General features: G+C 40.9%; 2 protein-coding genes across 16 annotated transcripts in view; one reads left to right on the plus strand and one right to left on the minus strand.

Annotated features, from left to right (window-relative positions):
- Positions 1–4,782: 4,782 nt before the first annotated feature.
- LOC107386948 (lysosomal proton-coupled steroid conjugate and bile acid symporter SLC46A3) lies at positions 4,783–12,605 on the minus strand. Of its 2 annotated transcripts, none has more exons than XM_015961650.3 (6): positions 12,482–12,605; positions 11,833–12,045; positions 9,564–10,446; positions 7,007–7,090; positions 6,677–6,833; positions 4,783–6,065 (listed from the first exon to the last, which is right to left on the minus strand). In XM_015961650.3, the coding sequence occupies exons 2-6, from the start codon at positions 12,022–12,024 to the stop codon at positions 5,948–5,950; spliced, it is 1,434 nt and encodes a 477-aa protein (XP_015817136.3). In that variant the 5' UTR covers positions 12,025–12,045; positions 12,482–12,605; the 3' UTR covers positions 4,783–5,947. The 2 variants fall into 2 exon arrangements, with proteins under 2 accessions (XP_015817136.3, XP_015817137.3); XM_015961651.3 differs by having other exon boundaries at positions 12,486–12,580.
- Positions 12,606–13,957: 1,352 nt separating this feature from the next.
- synj1 (synaptojanin 1) overlaps positions 13,958–18,755 on the plus strand; it is a 43,879-nt gene continuing 39,081 nt past the window's right edge. For all 14 annotated transcript variants that reach the window (XM_070555884.1, XM_070555894.1, XM_070555893.1 and 11 more), the window contains exons 1-5: positions 13,958–14,031; positions 14,815–14,972; positions 15,102–15,188; positions 15,433–15,700; positions 15,811–16,036. In XM_070555884.1, coding sequence (XP_070411985.1) covers positions 14,849–14,972; positions 15,102–15,188; positions 15,433–15,700; positions 15,811–16,036 — 705 coding nt within the window. In that variant the 5' untranslated portion in view covers positions 13,958–14,031; positions 14,815–14,848. The remainder of the gene's footprint in view (positions 14,032–14,814; positions 14,973–15,101; positions 15,189–15,432; positions 15,701–15,810; positions 16,037–18,755) is intronic.

An 18,755-nucleotide genomic window follows, 5' to 3' on the forward strand; every position in this document is an offset into this window, starting at 1 on the left:
TGGAGCTGTATCCGCTATGAACTTCTCAGTAGCTTTTACAGTGTCACTCTTCTGTTTTAAGAAGTATATAAAAACCGCTCCTGAATAATCATCAGTGAATGATAGGGCATACCTGTAGCCTTCCTTAGTCTCAGGGCTAATTGGTCCAGCTAAATCTGTATGGACCAGCTCGAATACTGCTTTAGCTCTAGTATCTGGTTTTCTGTTTCTCATTTGAATGAACTTCCCCTTAATACATGTTTCACATTAACCTTTTTGTTTATCGTTCATTTCTTTGATATTCATCCCACCAACAACGTTTTGTAATCTCCTTAAATCATCATAATTACAATGACCCATGATTTCATGCCAAGTTTGTATGTCGTACAAAGTGTTACATTGATCATTACTCACAGTCTGTAGATAGTACAGTCGGTTATGCTCTATGATGGGGAATCTGGTTCCGTCAGCACATTTTAGCACGTCTTCACCCTGTTTAAAGAAAACTGTTGCACCGTTACTAGTAGCTGTCTTTACTGAAAAGATGTCCTGTGGATAAGATGGGATATACAGTGCATGCTTAAGCACTGCTCGGTGTCGTCGTCCTCTGTTGTCTGTCAGAGTAACCACAGCTTCTCCTCTTTTCTCTGCTACGCCCTTGCATCTCGTTCCATCAGCCAACTCGATGTGATGGGTTTTAGGCTTGAAGTCCTCATCGAATCTCTGGAAGTTGTCCAAGTTGGTGATGATATGTGATGTTGCTCCTGTATCCACCATCAACCCTGTAACCCAGCTATTCGTCTGGATTTCCTGATCCTCATCCCTCAGTCGAAATATGAATTCTTTGCCGTCGTCTTCATCAGCTGCTCCCCGAGCCACATCCTTTTGTGGTTTCCTTCTGCATGCTTCAGTCTGGTGTGTGTTACTTTTGCAGTAGTTACACCATCTCTTGCGGTAACAGGTTTTAGCTTTGTCCTTTATGACCACATTTGTAGCAGATCACATCAGCATCAACAGTTCTCCAACTTCCCACACCTGGCGGTGCATTCTTAGCTTTTGTCTGAATTCGTGCTTTCATAACATTATCCCCTCCTGCTACTGCTGCTACTTTTATTTTCTCAGTGTCTTCATAACTCTTTAATTTTACTTTGAAGTCAGCAAAAGTCATTGTTGTCTCACTTTGAGTGACATGTACAATGAAGGTTTTAAACGACTCTGGTAGTCCCTTCATGACCATAGTGATGAGTAAGCCATCACTCAAAGACTCACCCGCACTCCTTAGAGCAGTAATGGTGGCTTCCGCTCTAAGGACGTAGTCCGTCACACCTTCACTGTCGCCCTTCAATAGCGAAGTCAGCTCTGTGTATAAACTTATGATCCGGGGCTTCCCTTTCCCGGCATAGTAGTCTCTTAATATTTGTAGAGCCTTCCTCCCGTCGTCCGTGGCGTCACCCATCACCAGGGATAGGCTCTTGTCATCTAGGAACTGGATTAGCTCCGCGTATGCCTCAGCGTTTTTATCCATGTATTCCTCATCATCGTCCTCGTCAGACTTTAATATCACTTCCTTCAGGCCTTGTAGACGTAGATGGCCTAGGAACTTAGTTTCCCACAACTCGTACTTGTCCTCATCCCCATCGAACATCAGCCTTGACCAGCGAGAGTTTGATTCTCGCTTCTGACTCATGGCTTCTGTTAGCTTAGCTTACAATCTACTCCGTCTTGATGCACCTGGGCCCATAACCTGTTAGCCGATATCTTCCACACAATGGAATCAAGACTTAAGTCTGTTGCATCTATGGAGGTTAATTCATAAAAACTCGCACGGACTCAAGATTCATAGTTTTAGAGCTCGGCGTCAGACGGCCGGTCCTTTCCATCCGGGTGCCGCTCACACACCCATCTTTGCCAGAAGCTTGCTTTTATTTACTCATGTCACAGGTCAATGGGTAACACACACGCGTCACCTCCGTTTTTCCTGGCCCATATAAAGAACAAGCCTCATTTACACATACAAACACACTTAACATCAGAACATAATACTTAACAGGCGCTCGTGTTAATTTGTCGGACAAATAGCGTTTAATGCAGTCCGAGATTCGCACGCTCTTCCGTTTACAGCTTCTAAAGACTGTTAGCACTTCGATGCTAAGTCAAGCTAACGGGAGGTGGCGTACCACCTTAAAGTCTTTAGGCTGACTTCTTCAGGTCTAAACCTGGCTAACCGTGTATGAATATGGATCTCGTCCGGTATTTTTGGTTGGAATCGGTTTCACGGGGTATCAGGCCGGAACCGGGTAGCAAGCTCCCGTGGAGAAGCTTCTGTCTCCAGTTACACAACTAAAACACAGTGAACACAGATTCACTCAAAAGACGTGACAGAATCACAACAGATTAAATGACATGAATTTACCTTATAAATGACAGCAGGAAAAACCTGTGCAGATGAAGATTTTGAAGCTATAAAACTCCAATTTGGCAGAGCTAGTAATGATGACTAAGCCTTTGGGTGAAAGAGAGGAATCAGCGCCCCCTGTCGGAGGTGACTGGTGTCACCCCCCCCCACCCCCACCCCCACCCCCCCAGACTTAAATGGAGTTCGACTGCTCTCTAGTGGCGGATGACAAGATCGTCCCGTTTTTCACCAAACACACAAGTTTTTGATGGATTTTGAGTGTTTTATCGATTAAAACGACTCAGAATCAACACGAAATGTCATAATGTACAAATAAATGGCTTAAGGCTCACCAATATCAATCAGTCAAAGATACTTTATTAATCCCAGAGGGAAATTAGAGTTTCATAGAAATATGAAATATCAATCTGATGGCTCTTTCAGAGAAGCATTTAGTTCTGAGTGGGAGTGAATGTTTCACTCTAAACTATAGTAGGAGATTTATAACACACAGGAAACGCCATCTGTTGGTCAACGTACCCCAGGGGAAGCCTCCGTTAGATCCAGAATGTCCAAGTTCTCTTGGACCCTCCTTGGAACTGAAGCCGGTAGAAAAGCAGCGGTGCCGACCGAATGCTTCCAGGTCCCGACAGGTTCATTGGCATCAGCGAGACCCTGAAGGGGTCGTGAGCTTCAGCTTTTATTCTGAAGGAACCGTTGCGGTCAGGTGTAACCTGCAACAGATTTCATCCAGCTTGTTGAGGTTCTTTTGGCTGAAGAGGAAGTCTGGATGGCCTGTCCGAGACTTCTCTAGAACGCTTTGAACTAAAGAAAAGGTGGCGTGGAATATTTTTTTTATAATTGTCTTATTTTGGTTTACTGGCGAATCAGAATTTGACATGCAAAAGAGGGTTTATACAAACACCACAGAAAACCACGCCTCTCGCCAGAAACGAAGGTTCTGATTGGATAAGACAAAAGGAAATGTGTCGTGTGACTTTAGCATTACGTGTCCTCAGTGTCTAGTGCAAATGTCCAGGATTATAATTACTTTTAAAATACTACTGATCACAGGATTATAATTTTAATAACATTGTCATTTCACAGATTGATTGAACATTGGTCTCACATTATTATTGGTAATAACAAAGTTGTTTGATTTTGTATTTATCAAAAGAGGGTTTTTCGTCTTCATCTCAAGCTGTAACAGAGGTGAAGCAGTTCAGGTGAGTAGAGTTCTTGAAAGACCTTGGCCACTATCTCATGTAGATTAGGCCTGTATCAAGAGACTTTATGTCTCTGCTCGAGCAGACGCAGCAGATCATGACCTTTAGGTCAAAAACAGGGCATTCATGACTCTACATTTATATAGTAGCTTACCATCGCTGGCTGTGTGTGAATGTAACAGTCTGTGAATAATGGGAAGCGCTTTAGGTACCTTGAAAAGTACTATATAAATCCTATTTGATTATTATTAAAAATGTTTACAATAAATTAACAAATTATAGTCGACTTTCAAAATATCTCAAGCTACTTTTTCATTACCAACAACTCAATATTATAGTCAAATGCATTTATCTACTTATCAACTTACTGTGTATGACTTCTGGCGCTTAGTCGTGACTGGCAAGTTTTTTCAGAGCAGACTTGTTTGTTTTGATTCACGGACTGCAGTACCTACAGTTGACCACAGGATGTCAGTCTTACATCATGCATCTTTAAAGCTAATCTGATGGTAATATTTAGATTTATTGTGGCATATTCAGTATAGACTAGTGCATTTAATTTTTGCCACATTATTTATCTTCTGTGGTTGCACAACACTTGATTATGCACAACCTGTATTGTGCAGAAAACAAGCAGCTTTTCACCCATATGGCTTCAACGCTTAAATTTCTCAACAAAAAGACACAATATTTAAGAGCTTATATGAATCTTCAGAAAGGACAAAAACATAAAAATTATGATTTTCATTCATATTTGTGCACATATTTAAGGGAAGACATGGTTACAGCTTTGGTGTTTGTTTTTTATTGTTGCTCATGTAATATGAAGGTTTTTATCTGAACTTCAGTGGAAACCAGAAACACATTCAGAAATTTTAGCAGCACATTTGAGCTATGCTCCTAACTCTGGTTAAATACTGACATCAAGTGGTGCACATGCAAACAACAGCACCATTCATATGTCAAATAGGAAATAACTTTAATCAAGAGACATGATGCAAATTTTGACTCAAAATGAAAGAATACTGCCAGAAGCTGCAATAAGGTCATAGTTGATATACATAAAAGCTCCCACTGCTGTGCAAAGAGGTGTTTTGTGGGAAAATTTACTGTAAACTCTATATTTCTGTTCATGAGTAACGTTTAAACCTTAGGAAGATTTGCAAAGAGACATGAGACAAGTTTGTTGTGTGCCCAGTTTTATTTGGGTACATTTAAAGCAACAAGCATAATTTTATCTTTTTGGAGAATTCAATATCCTTGGACATAAAATGCTGTGCAGACCAATCTATACACTAAACAATGTCAGATTTATCCGTTAGTATAAACATGTGTTTCAAATCAATAATTTAGAGATACAACTTTGTTTTCTGACCCATAAGCCTGGGGCAGAAGTTCATTTTATGACATTTATAATCAACAGTTACTCATAATGAAATAAATCATTTGTTATTCTGATCTTTCTTTATATGTGTAGCCACAGTTGGCTCTTAGTGCAAATTTTCCATCTTTAAAAATACCTTCACTCAAAAAAAAAATATTTTTTTTAAGGATTTTCATATATATAACACTCCATAAATCTATATTAGAGTAGCCGGTAACGGGAAAGAGTTCTTTATAATGTAGAAAGTGCTCCATAGGTGCTTTAGGGCTTCACTAAACCAAGTTGCAATCTTTCATCTAAAAGACGCTTGTTCACAAGCGCAAGCACCAACGTTCACTCATTTCTGACCTCTTCTTTCTTATTTGCTTTGAGTACTTTAATCTTTTTCATAGTTCCAAATGTTATATTTGCATAAAAGGAAGTAACTCAGCAACTCTTCAGAAAAGTAAAGAAAGAAAATCCTCAAACAAATCGGCACACAAGTACAAAATAAGACACTATAAAGTATTTAAATATTCAAAATATTCAATATAGTTTTATACATTAACGAATAATCTAAAAGTCTGTGTTGTGAAATAAAGGGTCTTAAATTCCTGGAAATGTGCAAGTTCTTTTGGGCAGGTGAGAACTGACTTTAGGTGAAATGAGTAGAAAATATGTTATAGTCAGTCAAACATGAACTATCTTGCAATATTTAAAGCATAATAATATTTGCAAAAAGGAAATCAAGGGAAAATATAGTTCAATTCAAAACATGAACGTATCCCAAATACATCCACACAGATAAAGTTGCCTGAGAAAGACCACTATTCCTTCTTTATCACAAGGTTAAAGTCCAAGTGACAGATGTGCAAAAAAGCATCAAAAGCAACTGGATTTAATTTAAAAAGCTAAAACCAACTGAAAAGTTTAGGGAAGAGGATATAAAGATGCTGGTGCGGTGTTTTACGGTCCATAAATCTTTTAGCCAAGAAGAGGACTGCTGTCATTCCCGTCCTCTACCAAACCCTCGTCTTCCGTGAAAAAAGGTTCCGGCCCTTCGACATGTCTGGAGACATCCACTCCGATCAGAGCCACGGCTCTGGGAAGTTAAAAGCAGGAATAGAAAAGAGCATGAAAATGAATTCCAGCTAAACATGCCAACTGTCTTATCAGCAGCGTTGCAATGCTGCAGAAAAAGCGTGACTCACTAAACTGTCAGGTTTAAACCAACAGTTCCGGACCACGGACTTTGTTGTTCTGTAGCTAACCACTGTGTAATGAAAGAAGCAGAGCAGGAGACAAATGTGGACTCCTTTAAGGAGTCTTATGTTTCAAGCCACATCGCCCAAACTGACTAAGCAGAACCACTTTGATTTCTGAGCGTAACAAAGGTCAGAAAGTCAGAAAAACAACCATGATCCAACAGAAATGTCATATTAAACTAAAGCAAATAAAACATGTTAACAGTAGAAGGAAGTACAAGGTCAGTAAAATTTAGATTCTTAATTATATTTTACCCTCACATGTTTTTGCACATATGGGGCTCTCTGTAAAAGTATAAATACTCTATAAAAGTGGTTCCATATTTGGTGAGGATGGTGATAGATTAGAGTAGTATAATTCGCTTTATTTACACAGAACACAAAGTCATAAAATTGATTGATTTGATCTTCTGATCTTGTCATGTGAACACAAACAAAGGTAACTTACCCAAGAGCAAAAATAGGAACAGCACAGAGTCCCGCAGACAGGAGGAAGACGAAGCCAGGGTACCAGGCCACCGTGGCAAAATAGATGCTGTTGAAGACTGCAGGTGACACGTTGTTTGTTAAATTCTCCAGAAAGGAAAGATAGGCAAACAGGGATCCTGCAAGAAAAATATTTTAAGGGAGATAGCTTCAAAAAGTTTTCTGATGAGACAAACAATATCTTGGAATGCAAACTGGAGCTTTTTAAGACAGGACACACTTCGGTGGACTATGACTCTGCAAACAGAAACGGTTCTGTGGTTCAAGTATGAGTGCTTAAAAACCCACTCACCCTGCTCAGACTTTGAGACAATATTTGACATCATGGAGCGCAGAACAGGGAAAGGCATGATGGCCAAAAGCATTGGTATCCTCACTGCGGAAAGAAAAGCAAAGAAACGGACACAAACTTTTATTTCAGAGTTGAAAAAATAATTCTGATTCAGGCAATGTAAGTTCCCCTGGAAAAAATGTGAAATAAAACAAACACAGGTGCGATAAGATGTCATAAATGGCATGGCTTTAAAGTTTACGATGCCGAAATCTAATTTAAAATACTGTAAACTCGATATCTTCTTTAAACTTGTAAAAAATACCTCATAGCTTAATGTTAATGTGTAACCAGTGCAGACCTACCTGTGTTCTCTCTGTTGCTGTTGCTTCACATCAGAAGTCTGTCTAATGTGTGTGTTTTAAAAATCTTGGGCTTATTGTAAAATAAAATCCAGATAAAGAAGAAAGTTTAAATGTTGTTTTGTTTCTTTTGATTATACAGAATAAATCAGACCGTTTCTGTTCTGTGGGTCAAAATAAAACTAGTCAAACATTAATGGGAAACACTGAATTGCTCAAAATGAGTTTTAGGAACACAAATACAACTCCACGCATATTCTTAATATCCATTTCAGATTAACTTGAGTCCTGGTTGATAATATTTTCACTTAAAGGTGCATTGCAGATGGGTTTTTTTGGAGTATTTTTGATATATCAATCAATCAAAGCTTTATTTATATAGTGCCTTCCTCACCCATTACGGGAGGCCAAGGCGCTGAAGAACAAAATACAATCATGATAAAAGAAATTAAAACATTGAACATGAAACAACAGAATTAAAAGCAAAAAATCAAAACTACATAAAAGTAAGCCAACTTCAAGCATGTTCAGGAAATGCTAAACGAAAAAATGGGTTTTCAGGCGACTCAAAGACCGGCAAAGAAGTAGGCGGCCTAATTGACTGTGGGAGCTAGTTCCAGAGTGGCGACGCTAGAAATGAAAAAGCCCGGTCTCCACGAGTCCGACACCTGGTACGAGGGACAACTAGCAGGCCCTGATCAGAGGAGCGCAGAGAGCGTGATGGGACATATCGTTTCAGGAGCGCTGCTAAGTAAAGAGGGGCGCCTCCATGAAGGAAGTAAAAAACAAACATCAGAAGTTTAAAACGTGCCCGATAAAAGACTGGAAGCCAGTGTAGGGAGGCCAGCACTGGACTGATGTGGTCCCCTTTCCTGGCTCCGGTGAGAAACCTGGCTGCACTATTCTGCAAATCTGAAGACGACGAAATGGTGAATGACCAAGCCCAGCATAGAGAGAGTTACAATAATCTAACCTGGAGATTACAAATGCATTGAGTGCCTGCCTCAGGTGTACTCGCGACATGCAGGGGTGTCCAATCCTGGTCCTGGAGGGCTGGTATCCAGAAGGTTTAGGTTTTAACCCTGCTCCAACACACCTGATTTCAATCAGCAGGTGATTAACAGGCTACTGCAGAGCCTGATGAGCTGCTGCACAGGTGATTAAACCACTGAATCAAGTGTGCTGGAGCAGAGAAAGCACAAAACCTGCTGGATACCGGCCCTCTAGGACCAGGATTGGACACCCATGCTCGACTGCATAGGCTTGATTTTGGTCAGGCGTTGCATGTTGAAAATACAAGATCGGATTAGAGTTGATGTGGGCATCCAAATTAAGACCAGAGCCTATTCTCACCCTTGAAATGCTCTCCACATTTTAATGGCAATCAATAAATGAAATGTTTTGTTAATAAAGGAATCATTTTAATCGCCTCTGGCACGTACAATTATGGAAAAACCTCATCCAATCATTGTGAGAGTCCCGCTCTTAATGACTGGATCATGATTCTTTCGTGGACCGGGCTTGGACCAATCAGAGCAACTAACAATGGGATGTGTTCATTATGAAGAAGAAGACCTTTTTGAAAAGAAAGCTTATTTATCTGCACTCAGGTCTCAAAGAAATGCCCAAATCAAAATAGTCAAAAAATTATTCCAAAGATGTTTCAAACAAGCGTTGTTCCTGAGCTGACGCCATCTTTGTAGTTTTTCTCCATCGCAGCTCTGGTGCAAGCCCAACCCAGCAAATGTAGTGCTGTGATTGAAAAGACGCATAGCTGTTCAGGCCAATGGCAGACCTGCTTAGGCTACGATGGAGCACGGCTAGACTGAACCGCAGAGCTAAATCTTTTGCTACTGCTACGGTTGGCCAAGATTTTTAGACTAGAGATCTTCTGACCCGCATTGGACTATGAGGAGACTGTCAGAAGTCTGGAGACTCTGTGGATGTTACGTGATGAATTATGGAAGACAAATTCCCAACAATGGGTTGAAAGGTTAACACGACATTATGGTTTTATGGTTACTTGACAGTGTCCATTGCGTCCGGTGTTACACAGTTTTTTGCGTCAATCAAATTCTCTATATCTAGGAGAGGGGCCTGGAGAAAAGTGGTTGGACCTTTGAATTTTTTGGTTTTCAAGATGTAGCTTGCTGAAACAGCAAGAAAAACATTTAATTTCCCGCCTTTAACACAAGAGAATGACAGATTTTCCTCACCTAAAAACATCAGTATAGTTGTCTTCGCAAACGCCGCCAGGATCATCCCTGATGCGACTGACAGGATCCCCATCAGAACAATGATCAACTGTGGAACGCCGCAGTAGGTGAATGCTGACACTCCTAGGAAACTGATCAGGAACACTAATGTGGACAGAGCTGATCCGTAGCCGATCAAAATCTCAGTCCAGCACAGCGGCTCGTTGAGCTCATACAGCGTCATCAAGAACACGCCTCCAACGTAGGCGAAGGAGAAACTGGTTAATATGATCATCAGCAGGGCTAAAACTGTTTTAAACCTGCAGCTGGCCCCTGCAAAGATCTGGTAGATCCCACAGATGATGTGTTTCAGAACAGATTGTCTGTGAGAGTCATCTACGGTGCTCCCATCAGCTGGAGTCTTCTTCATTGATTCTTCCAGAATAAAGACGGCGTAGATCAGGGTCAGACACTGGAACAGAGCTGATGTCAGAAACGGCCAGTTAAACCCCGCAGCTCTCAAAAAGTAACCCGTCGATATCGAAGCCACTCCAGACAACAGCCCGATCATCATGTCCACCCCAGCCATGCGCAGCGTCTTCTGGCGCTCGTCTTTGCACAAGTCAGCTATGTAGGCAAAACAGCCTCCGAGAAACGTGCCCAAGCCACCAAACAGAGAGCTGAGAAGGGACGAACCAATCAGCAAGTACACGTCCAGCTCAAAGAAGGACACAGTCAGGAAGGAGGTGGTGTAGATCAACGTGCCGATCAGAGGCATGACAATGGTGATCTTGCGTCCCGCTCGGTCGCTGTAGGCCACCAATAAGAGAGTGACGATCAGAGACGGGACCGTGGACAGGATCTCTGAGTAGAGGGAGAAAAGAGATGCCTGCTTCTGGACATCCTGAAAATCAGGCAGACAGAGAGAAGGAGATTATTTAAAAATCGTGAAAAGACTTCACTATAGTGTCAACTTCAATCAGACAAATTTGGAAAATAAATTAGCTTAATTTTTTTTCACGTCTCTTAACAACAATCTAACATAGTATAACTATGAATTTAGTGTGGAGAGTAAAAAAAAGGAAAAAAATGTGTGATTCTTTCATTTTTATCTAAAAACAACCATTGGACCATCTGGTTGTCAGTCTCATTGAACTGCTACACTTTCAAGGGTCCTCCATTAATTACACACTGGCGTATTTGGCAACAAAAAACCACAGGTTCACGGCTCAATATTATCAGAGGAGAAACAGACTGCTGCGACCACTTCAACTTCAACTACTAGAGCCCCAAAAAGAAAAACACCATTTGAAATCACGGAAAACAAAAGACATTTAGATGTAGAAAACGGCAACCGATGTTAAGCACTATTTCGTTTTCTCCGACATCACAAGTTCTGGCATAAGCATCTCAGGGAAGGCACCCAAGGAGAGGAGTGAGTGCTCTGTGAACGTATTTGCGTTCAAAACCTAGCTTGTTCTGTAGATTCACCATAACAGCTTTAAAGCTGGGGTACATAACTATAGGCTCACTTAAATGATTAGAGGCCAGGGGAAGGACTTGGGGGAAATATAAATTATGAAAGATTACCTTATTTATATCATAGATCGGGGTCAGATAGTAAGCATTTTTTAAGTTACTTTGAAGATTAAAACTACAAACCCAAGGTTTAAGGGTTTGCAGATGATGCAAGAGAGGTTTTCTTGTGAAGGATTAAAAACAGAATGCGTAGAGTAGTTGCAGGTTCCTGGTTGAAAACAGGATATTCAAGTTTGCAGAAATTCTACTTCCTTGTTTCTTTTGGGGTTTTTTAAACATGCAAGCAGGTGGTAAATCTCTAAAAATGATAATTATTTTAAATCTTACACTCTTTGCCTTGTTTTGTTTCTGATAATCTTTTTGTAAGTGTTCAAATGTCATCTGAACTACGACTCTTAAGCCGGGATCGGGCGTTGGTGTCAAGTTCAGGAAATTAAACTTGAGTCCCATGTTTACCTTGTGTAAGAACTTTTAAAAATATATATATATTACTTAGAATCTAAGCTGTATTCAAAAATATAATTGGCAAGTTGATGCTGGTATAAACAGAAAATTAGTTGCTCAGATACAAAAAACATGAGTAGAAATCTAAAAATGAAAATGGTGGTAGACTTTAAAAACCACTTCCACTTTTTAGCCTCGGTCATTTCCTGTGTACTTTTGTCCCTAACATATTTTAGTCCAAGATAAAATAAAACACGTCTCCTTCCAAATAATGGCAATAACCCCAAAAAAGTGCACCCTTAACAACCTTATGGATGTTTGTGTGGTTGCTGCTGTTGATTGCTGCACATCTGGATGTGTTGTCAGAGATGGGATAGCTGGTGTTGGTCAGCTGCATCCACAGCCTCCTGTAGACATACTGCTGCACCAGTGGGTAGATAAGAAAGCTGCTAAAAGCATATAGAGCCACCACAGGCTCCACCAGGTGAAGACGCCACATGATGAGGGGATGAAAAAGTCCCTGAAAAGAGAAGGAACAGCGTTTTTAGAGATGAACATGAAGGCAGAAAAGAGCGTGCCTGAGCAGATATGAGACAGATCTTTAAAACATAAGATAACAAACATAACTATACAACATAATAAATGATCAATTAGCTCATCAAGATGGGAAAAATCCATTTGACCTTTTGAAACTACAGGAAAAAATAAACTACAGAAAACGGAAATTGAATTGGTTTCATATTAAAGTAGATTTTTGTTCGGTTGTTTTAGCTTTAAGCGTTAATTTATTTAAAAGTTATTAAATAATATTTTATGTTGTTTATTTTATCCAGATGCTGCGGGTTGGTTATATACTGTACGTGTATGATTAGATAATCTATTAAAGCGTGCAGATAAATGATTTGTGTCATTAATAAAGCATTAATAATACAATAAACTACAGTAATAACGCTTACCGACTTAGATATTCGCCTTGGTCATGTTCTTCTCTTGTTTTGACTCCGGAGCAGCTTTAGGGCTGAGAACGAGGTTGTGAAAGCAAAAAAGTCCCGCCCCTACTCAAATGTGATTGGACAGAATTTTTAAAATCGGGTTTTCAATAGCCAAAAGAAACTGTCAATCAACTTGCAAGAAAAGCTAAGATATTAGGCGCAAGAGAAAGCTCTGGAATGGAACACGTTTTGTATTTGGAGCAAACAGGTCAGTTAATGCATTTTATACAAATGTATTTAAACTCATTCGATCAATACATACTTAACATTGCTCACATCTTGTTTACTTTTCTTTGTTGAAATTCGCCCATTCACGAAGCCACACGTTGTTTATAGGTATTACGGTACTGTATAGCAAGCTGATTGTTACATATTCGTCAAAAAGGAAGTCAACATTTCATCATCATTGAATGTCTCCTGATCATCTGTACATACTCCTGATGTGTTATTGATGTATTAATTGCTGCTGGTCTAATCGTGAAATCCAAAACTGACAGTGAAGTAAAAGGTTTGCTAAATAATTTTTACAGCTGTGAATTTTTGATGATTGAAGCAGTCTTAAAGTGGTCTAAATGCACATTTTCACATACTTTCAAAGCTCATTTAAAGATATGTGTAAACCTGTTATTCAACATCATGTTTGCATGACACAGTTCTTTGTGAGGAAAACATAAAGACATTTCTTTTAAACATGACACATGAATGCACCTGAAGTGCCACACTTTGCTGGTTTTGGTATATAAGGTTTTAATTAACCATTTGATGATTTTGATTACTGTGCAATGTGTGTCGACAGTGGTGTAAATTGGTTAGTTTTTAGACAGCAGCTATGCTATGAGTTCTCAGTTGTGTTTAGACTATCCATTGGCCCACTAGTTCCCTGTACACTTTAATATTTTATTACAGCTTTGTTTCTTGAAATAGAGGTTGTTCAGGAAGTAATTAGCTTGAACACTGAACCTCAATCCCCACACAATTTCTATTAAAAACGTTCTGCCTATCAATTTCATTTATACCATTCACATTAATATTTACCTTTCTCTAATATCCGTAATAGCAATTATATTATGTACAAATTAATATAACATCTTAAATCCATGTTTCACTTAGTAAAAAGAAAACAAAATTATTATTAGTCTTTATTATTACTATTTATCGTATTTACTTATGTATTTATTTATTTTAATATTCATTCGCGATAGTAAAAATATAAGAGTTTTTGTTCAAGTGGATATATTTGAAATGTTAAGTGTGGGTAGTAAGAACATGCTTTTGCAGTCAATTAGAAATAATAATGTGTACAAGAATTTAGAATAATTTATAATTATTATCAATATAAATTTTTAAAATATTTTGCTAAATCATAGTGCAAAATGCAGGTAGGTTGATTGTTTGTTATGAGGGCTTGCCATAAAGTGAGGCAGGCGTACACTTTGCCTCGGACTGTACCATTTCACCGATTTACGGGGAAGGATTTTGTTGTGACAGCGGAGTAGAAACCCAGCAGGGACACGGTAAGATGTTACACACAGTCCTTTCCCTTTCTATCTTCGTCTTTAGTAAATATCAGGAGATAAATCCAAACTTCTACATCTTTGCGCGTTTTAAATGGTGGAGAAAAGGGTACCATAAAATGACTGAAAGCTAACGAATCATAGCGGTCCCTGTGATTTAATCTGCCGCTTTGGCTAACATCACGAGCTACCGTTACATACCGGGGAAACGGTGAGCAAATATCCGATCATATAGTTGTTCAACTCGCTGTTTAATAGTTTCCTGGTCTGCATACTGTAGCATGTATGCCAGCTAGCTTCGCTTCGCCCTCTCTACTTGCATTTATGAAGTCGTGACAGAACCAGAGGTGGATGATATTACTTCACCGGCCTTTAACTGTTAATTCACTTCCTGCGCCTCATCAGGATCCATCCTCTTCCTAAAGAAGCTCTAGTTCTCAGGGGCGGTTCTATTTAAATAAATACTAGTTTCTCGTCTCTCTTAGGGGGCCAGTGCCCCCCGCCCCCCATTGGTCGCCCGCTATGCCACTGTTGACTTTCCAAGTTTTCTTGTTAAACACTTTCAAGGAATTTATTAGAAATGTAAACAGTAACTTCCAGTACTTTATTACTAGGCCTTTACACTTTTTTTCCACACCTTATCTCATTAACCTTGATATTTGCCATATTTTAGGTTCCCTTTTCCAGCAGCCTTGAAACAACCCGTATTTAAATGTTTAGATGTGCTGATTAACATGTTTGAAGTTCCTCATAACCAGTTCTCTGCTTTTTTTTGGTTTTCAGGCAACTCCATAGGGTTATTCATCTTGGATCAGCCATGGCCTTCAGCAAAGGGTATCGCATTTACCACAAGCTGGACCCACCGCCTTATAGTGTGATAGTGGAGACCCGGACCAGGGAGGAATGCCTCATGTTGGAGTCAGGAGCCGTCGCTGTTCTGTGTAAGATGTTTGAACTGATAAAAGTACATCAACATGAAATTCATCCTTGTTTCCTTTTGTCTATGGTGGATGTGATTGTGTAAAAACGAGTTAACAGAACACATTCTTTCACTTTTGTTTGTGTCTTAGCGGCAGCAGAGAAGGACGCCATTAAAAACACGTACACCAAAATATTTGATGCCTATGGAATTCTTGGTGTCCTCCGATTAAACCTAGGTAAGAAGAACATTGCTCCCTGTCTCACTCCAAGCCCCTCTAGTTTCAGATGTTTCTTAGTTATAAGCTGCTTCCTCTTGTCCTCCAAAAGACCTTGAAAGCTCTTGTTATCACAACAAGGAACCATCAGCCTTAAAGATTAAACCTCAGCCTTCTAGATGTTCAAGATAAAGCTGGCTGGTGTATTCCTGCTGATCAGTAGCATCAGAGCTCAGGACAAGGATTCTTTCTGTCATTTTTCCAGGCGACTCCATGCTCCACAGCCTGGTGGTTGTAACGGGATGCAGCTCTGTGGGGAAGGTGCAGGATTCAGAAGTTTTCAGAGTCACACAGACAGACTTCATATCGCTGAAGAACGATCCAGGAGACGAGGACCGGATCGCCGAGGTGCGCAAGGTCCTTAATTCAGGTCACTTCTACTTTGCCTGGTCTGCCTCTGGGGTCAGCATGGATCTGAGTCTTAACGCACGCCGCAGGATACTAGAAGACACTACAGACAATCGCTTCTTTTGGTATATGAATGCGATCCTTTCAGTTTTAATTTGGCTTTAAAAGTATATAAAGTCATGAATGTAGCACGCGTGTAGCAGCAAATGAGACATTGTGTCGTTTGCATCAACAGGAACCAGTCGCTGCACCTGCATCTTAAGCATTACGGAGTCAACTGCGACGACTGGCTGCTGAGGCTGATGTGCGGCGGAGTGGAGATCAGGACTATCTACGCAGGCCACAAACAGGCCAAGGCCTGCATATTCTCTCGGCTCAGCTCGGAGAGAGCCGGCACGAGATTCAACGTCAGGGGAACCAACGACGATGGACAGGTGGCCAACTTTGTAGAGACTGAACAGGCGAGTCACGCTCTTAATGGTTTTATTGGCTTGAAAGACGTCTTTTTATGCCTTCTGTGATATAATCGGGGTTTAATTTGAGCCGGAACAAGATCCGGGAACTATCTTATTTTGAAAGGACCGTTCCGGCAACTGTCTGCTAGGATCCGGCAACTTACACGACAAACTTGGGCTATACGCAGGATTCGAATTACGGGTGAGCTAGGGAGCTCCTGGAAGCCCTCAACACACCCAGGGGGTGTCTGAAACGATCCTGGTTCTACTGATATTACATTATCTATGTGGACTCTCTGGGGATTATTTGGAGCTGAGAGGCGCAGAGCTCTGATCGTTGACGCGCTCCAGACAGATGCGTTCTGAGCACGGCCACAGTAACATTCTCAAAGTGTCGCCACCTCAAAAACAAATTTAACACATGATCGTTTGTGTCGGCTCATATCCTTTCATGCTTTCTGTCTTTTATTTGTGCCTGATGTGTTTTACTGCTGCAGTGCAGAGCGCATCACCTGTTTTGTCCTCCGGTGAAATCCCCTCACCGGTGCGGTCGGCGCGCACTCCGCTGTTTTAGCGGTCGGTAGATCTTTTAGAACTGCAGTTCAAAGGTAACTCATGAGGTGAATATATTTGAAGCCAGGTAGCAGTTTTTCTTTAGGGTTGAGAGGAGATGCAGGAAGATAATAAACAGACAGGACAGAAAAATGGTCACATAAAAAATAAGTTCCTTTTTGTACCTGGTGGTTGGGACAATAATTCAGGCTGGACATTTTGAAACCATCCCAGGCCACCGCCCAATTTACGCTAAACACTAAAAGTGGGTCAGGATGGGCGCTGTAAAAGTGTAAAACAACAAAATTAAAACTTCACATGTGCCCTGATGCTTTCCTCTAAAATATAAATATTTGTGTTCTGCTGCTATAATCTGTGCTTCTGTTGCATAAACTTCATTGCTAAATGATGCATCATTGGTGTCATTTAGGTTCACAGTGTAGTAGCACAGGTTAAATGGACAGCCTCAACAATGGAAGAAGCCTTTTGCAGATGCACAAATCTTTGACATCCATATATACTGGCAGACCAGTATATATGGATGCTTTCCTCATAATGTTCATATAAACACCAATAACAACACTAGGGGTTTAAAGGCTATGAGTCAAAGACAAAATAAGCCAGAGGTGAAGGTTTATGCATTTAACAAGAAATGTCATAAATGATCATTAGGGCTGATGTGACATCTAATCCAGATCAGTCCAGGTCAGAATTATCATCTTATCTGTCTCATCAGCAGCAGCTGGATGTTCATGGCCACCACACTTCAAGTGAAGCACGCTCCTTTTATGTCTTGTGTTTGCTCACGATCCATATTTCCGTTTAGAAACCGTTTCTCCTCCATGGATGTGCCTGCCTGTCAGAGCGTTAACCACTGGTTGGCCAGCTGATGCTGCTGTCAGTCATTGCGGGAATGAGTACGGTGTGGGGAAACAGTTTTAATTTCTCTCCTTTGCCTGAGCTGATAGTGACGCACAGCGCGCCTCGCGGCAGCGATGCACCTTTTGTGAAAACTGCGGCCCTTCATGGAGCTCGTGCCAGACTGGATGACTGATGTTAGAGGACACACAGATACCTTTTCAAAAATCTCTGAGATTTCGACTAATGAATACCTGGAAATTGTACCGGTATGCACTGTACCCTAGAAAAAGTGCTGGCATGCTGAAAGGTTATTTTTAGAAGTGGCAGCGGCGCTGGTACCGGTCCAATGCACTGCTCTCTGTCCCTAAAGGATGAGTCTGATGATCTGATCATCATGATCCGTTACTGACAGCCGCTGTTTGTCCCTCCCCAACCCAACCCACGTGCCTGGCATTGCGCGCTGCGCGATAGTTAAACTGAGCCAAAAAACACCACCTCAAACCGGTTCTCCCAACATGACCACTTACAGGCCAGCCTGTGGCCAGAACTTTCTTCCTCATCAATCTTTCCTTTTCTGCTCCACCTTTCCTTGTCCATCTAGGTCCATCTTGCTTCTGGGGCCAAAGGTGCGGTGGTGCTGTAGCCGCTCTGGGGTGGCGGGTGTCTGCTGCGCTTTGCCAGACCCCGACAAAGTGAGAGGACGGGGTGTCTTTGTGCCCAGTTTGCTCCATTTGTGCGAGCATCAGGACAGCAGATGCCCTGATGAGCTGCATGATGGATTGCTCATTTAGATATTACACACGTCATGACCAGCAGTCACTGAGCGGGCCAGTTTAACGGCCAGGCCACCGGGAATTCTCCTGTTTCTCCCGATTACCAGTCCGCCACTGAAGAGATGTGTGTTAACTTACAGAATGTGGGCGCAATTTTTATTACTACACCCCCCCACCCCCGTGCGTGTTCCGGCATCTGTTTTGCCTTTAGTGAACTTTGGTTTTACGTCAGTATTTGCGTTCCGGGAACGTTTGATTTACAAATGAAGCACTGAACATAATGGCTGGCGTTACTAAAGTTACAATAAAGTGTTTAACAATCCTGGGCCGATTAAATGTTTATCATTGATCCTCTTTCTGGCTGAGTCCTAAAACGAGTTGAGCTTTTGAAGGTTGAAATGTTTTGTTTCTAATAGTTTTTCATTTCCAAGTTTACTGGTTCATTTGGCCTTTGACAGACTTGGATTGTGCTCTCAGTAGAGAAAAAATGTGGTCGGCCTACTTCTGACAGCTACTTTAACTATCTCTCCTTTACGTCT

Source organism: Nothobranchius furzeri, chromosome 10 (assembly GCF_043380555.1).
Source record: "Nothobranchius furzeri strain GRZ-AD chromosome 10, NfurGRZ-RIMD1, whole genome shotgun sequence".
Taxonomy (NCBI): Eukaryota; Metazoa; Chordata; class Actinopteri; order Cyprinodontiformes; family Nothobranchiidae; genus Nothobranchius; species Nothobranchius furzeri.

Coding starts and splice junctions, on each gene's coding strand:
- LOC107386948 (XM_015961650.3), bottom strand. CDS start 12,024: ATGTGGCGTCTTCACCTGGTGGAGCCTGTGGTGGCTCTATATGCTTTT. Junction 10,447..11,832: donor ACCACACAAACATCCATAAG/GTTGTTAAGGGT, acceptor CCTGATTTTCAG/GATGTCCAGAAGCAGGCATC. Junction 7,091..9,563: donor AACTATACTGATGTTTTTAG/GTGAGGAAAATC, acceptor TTCTTTCCGCAG/TGAGGATACCAATGCTTTTG.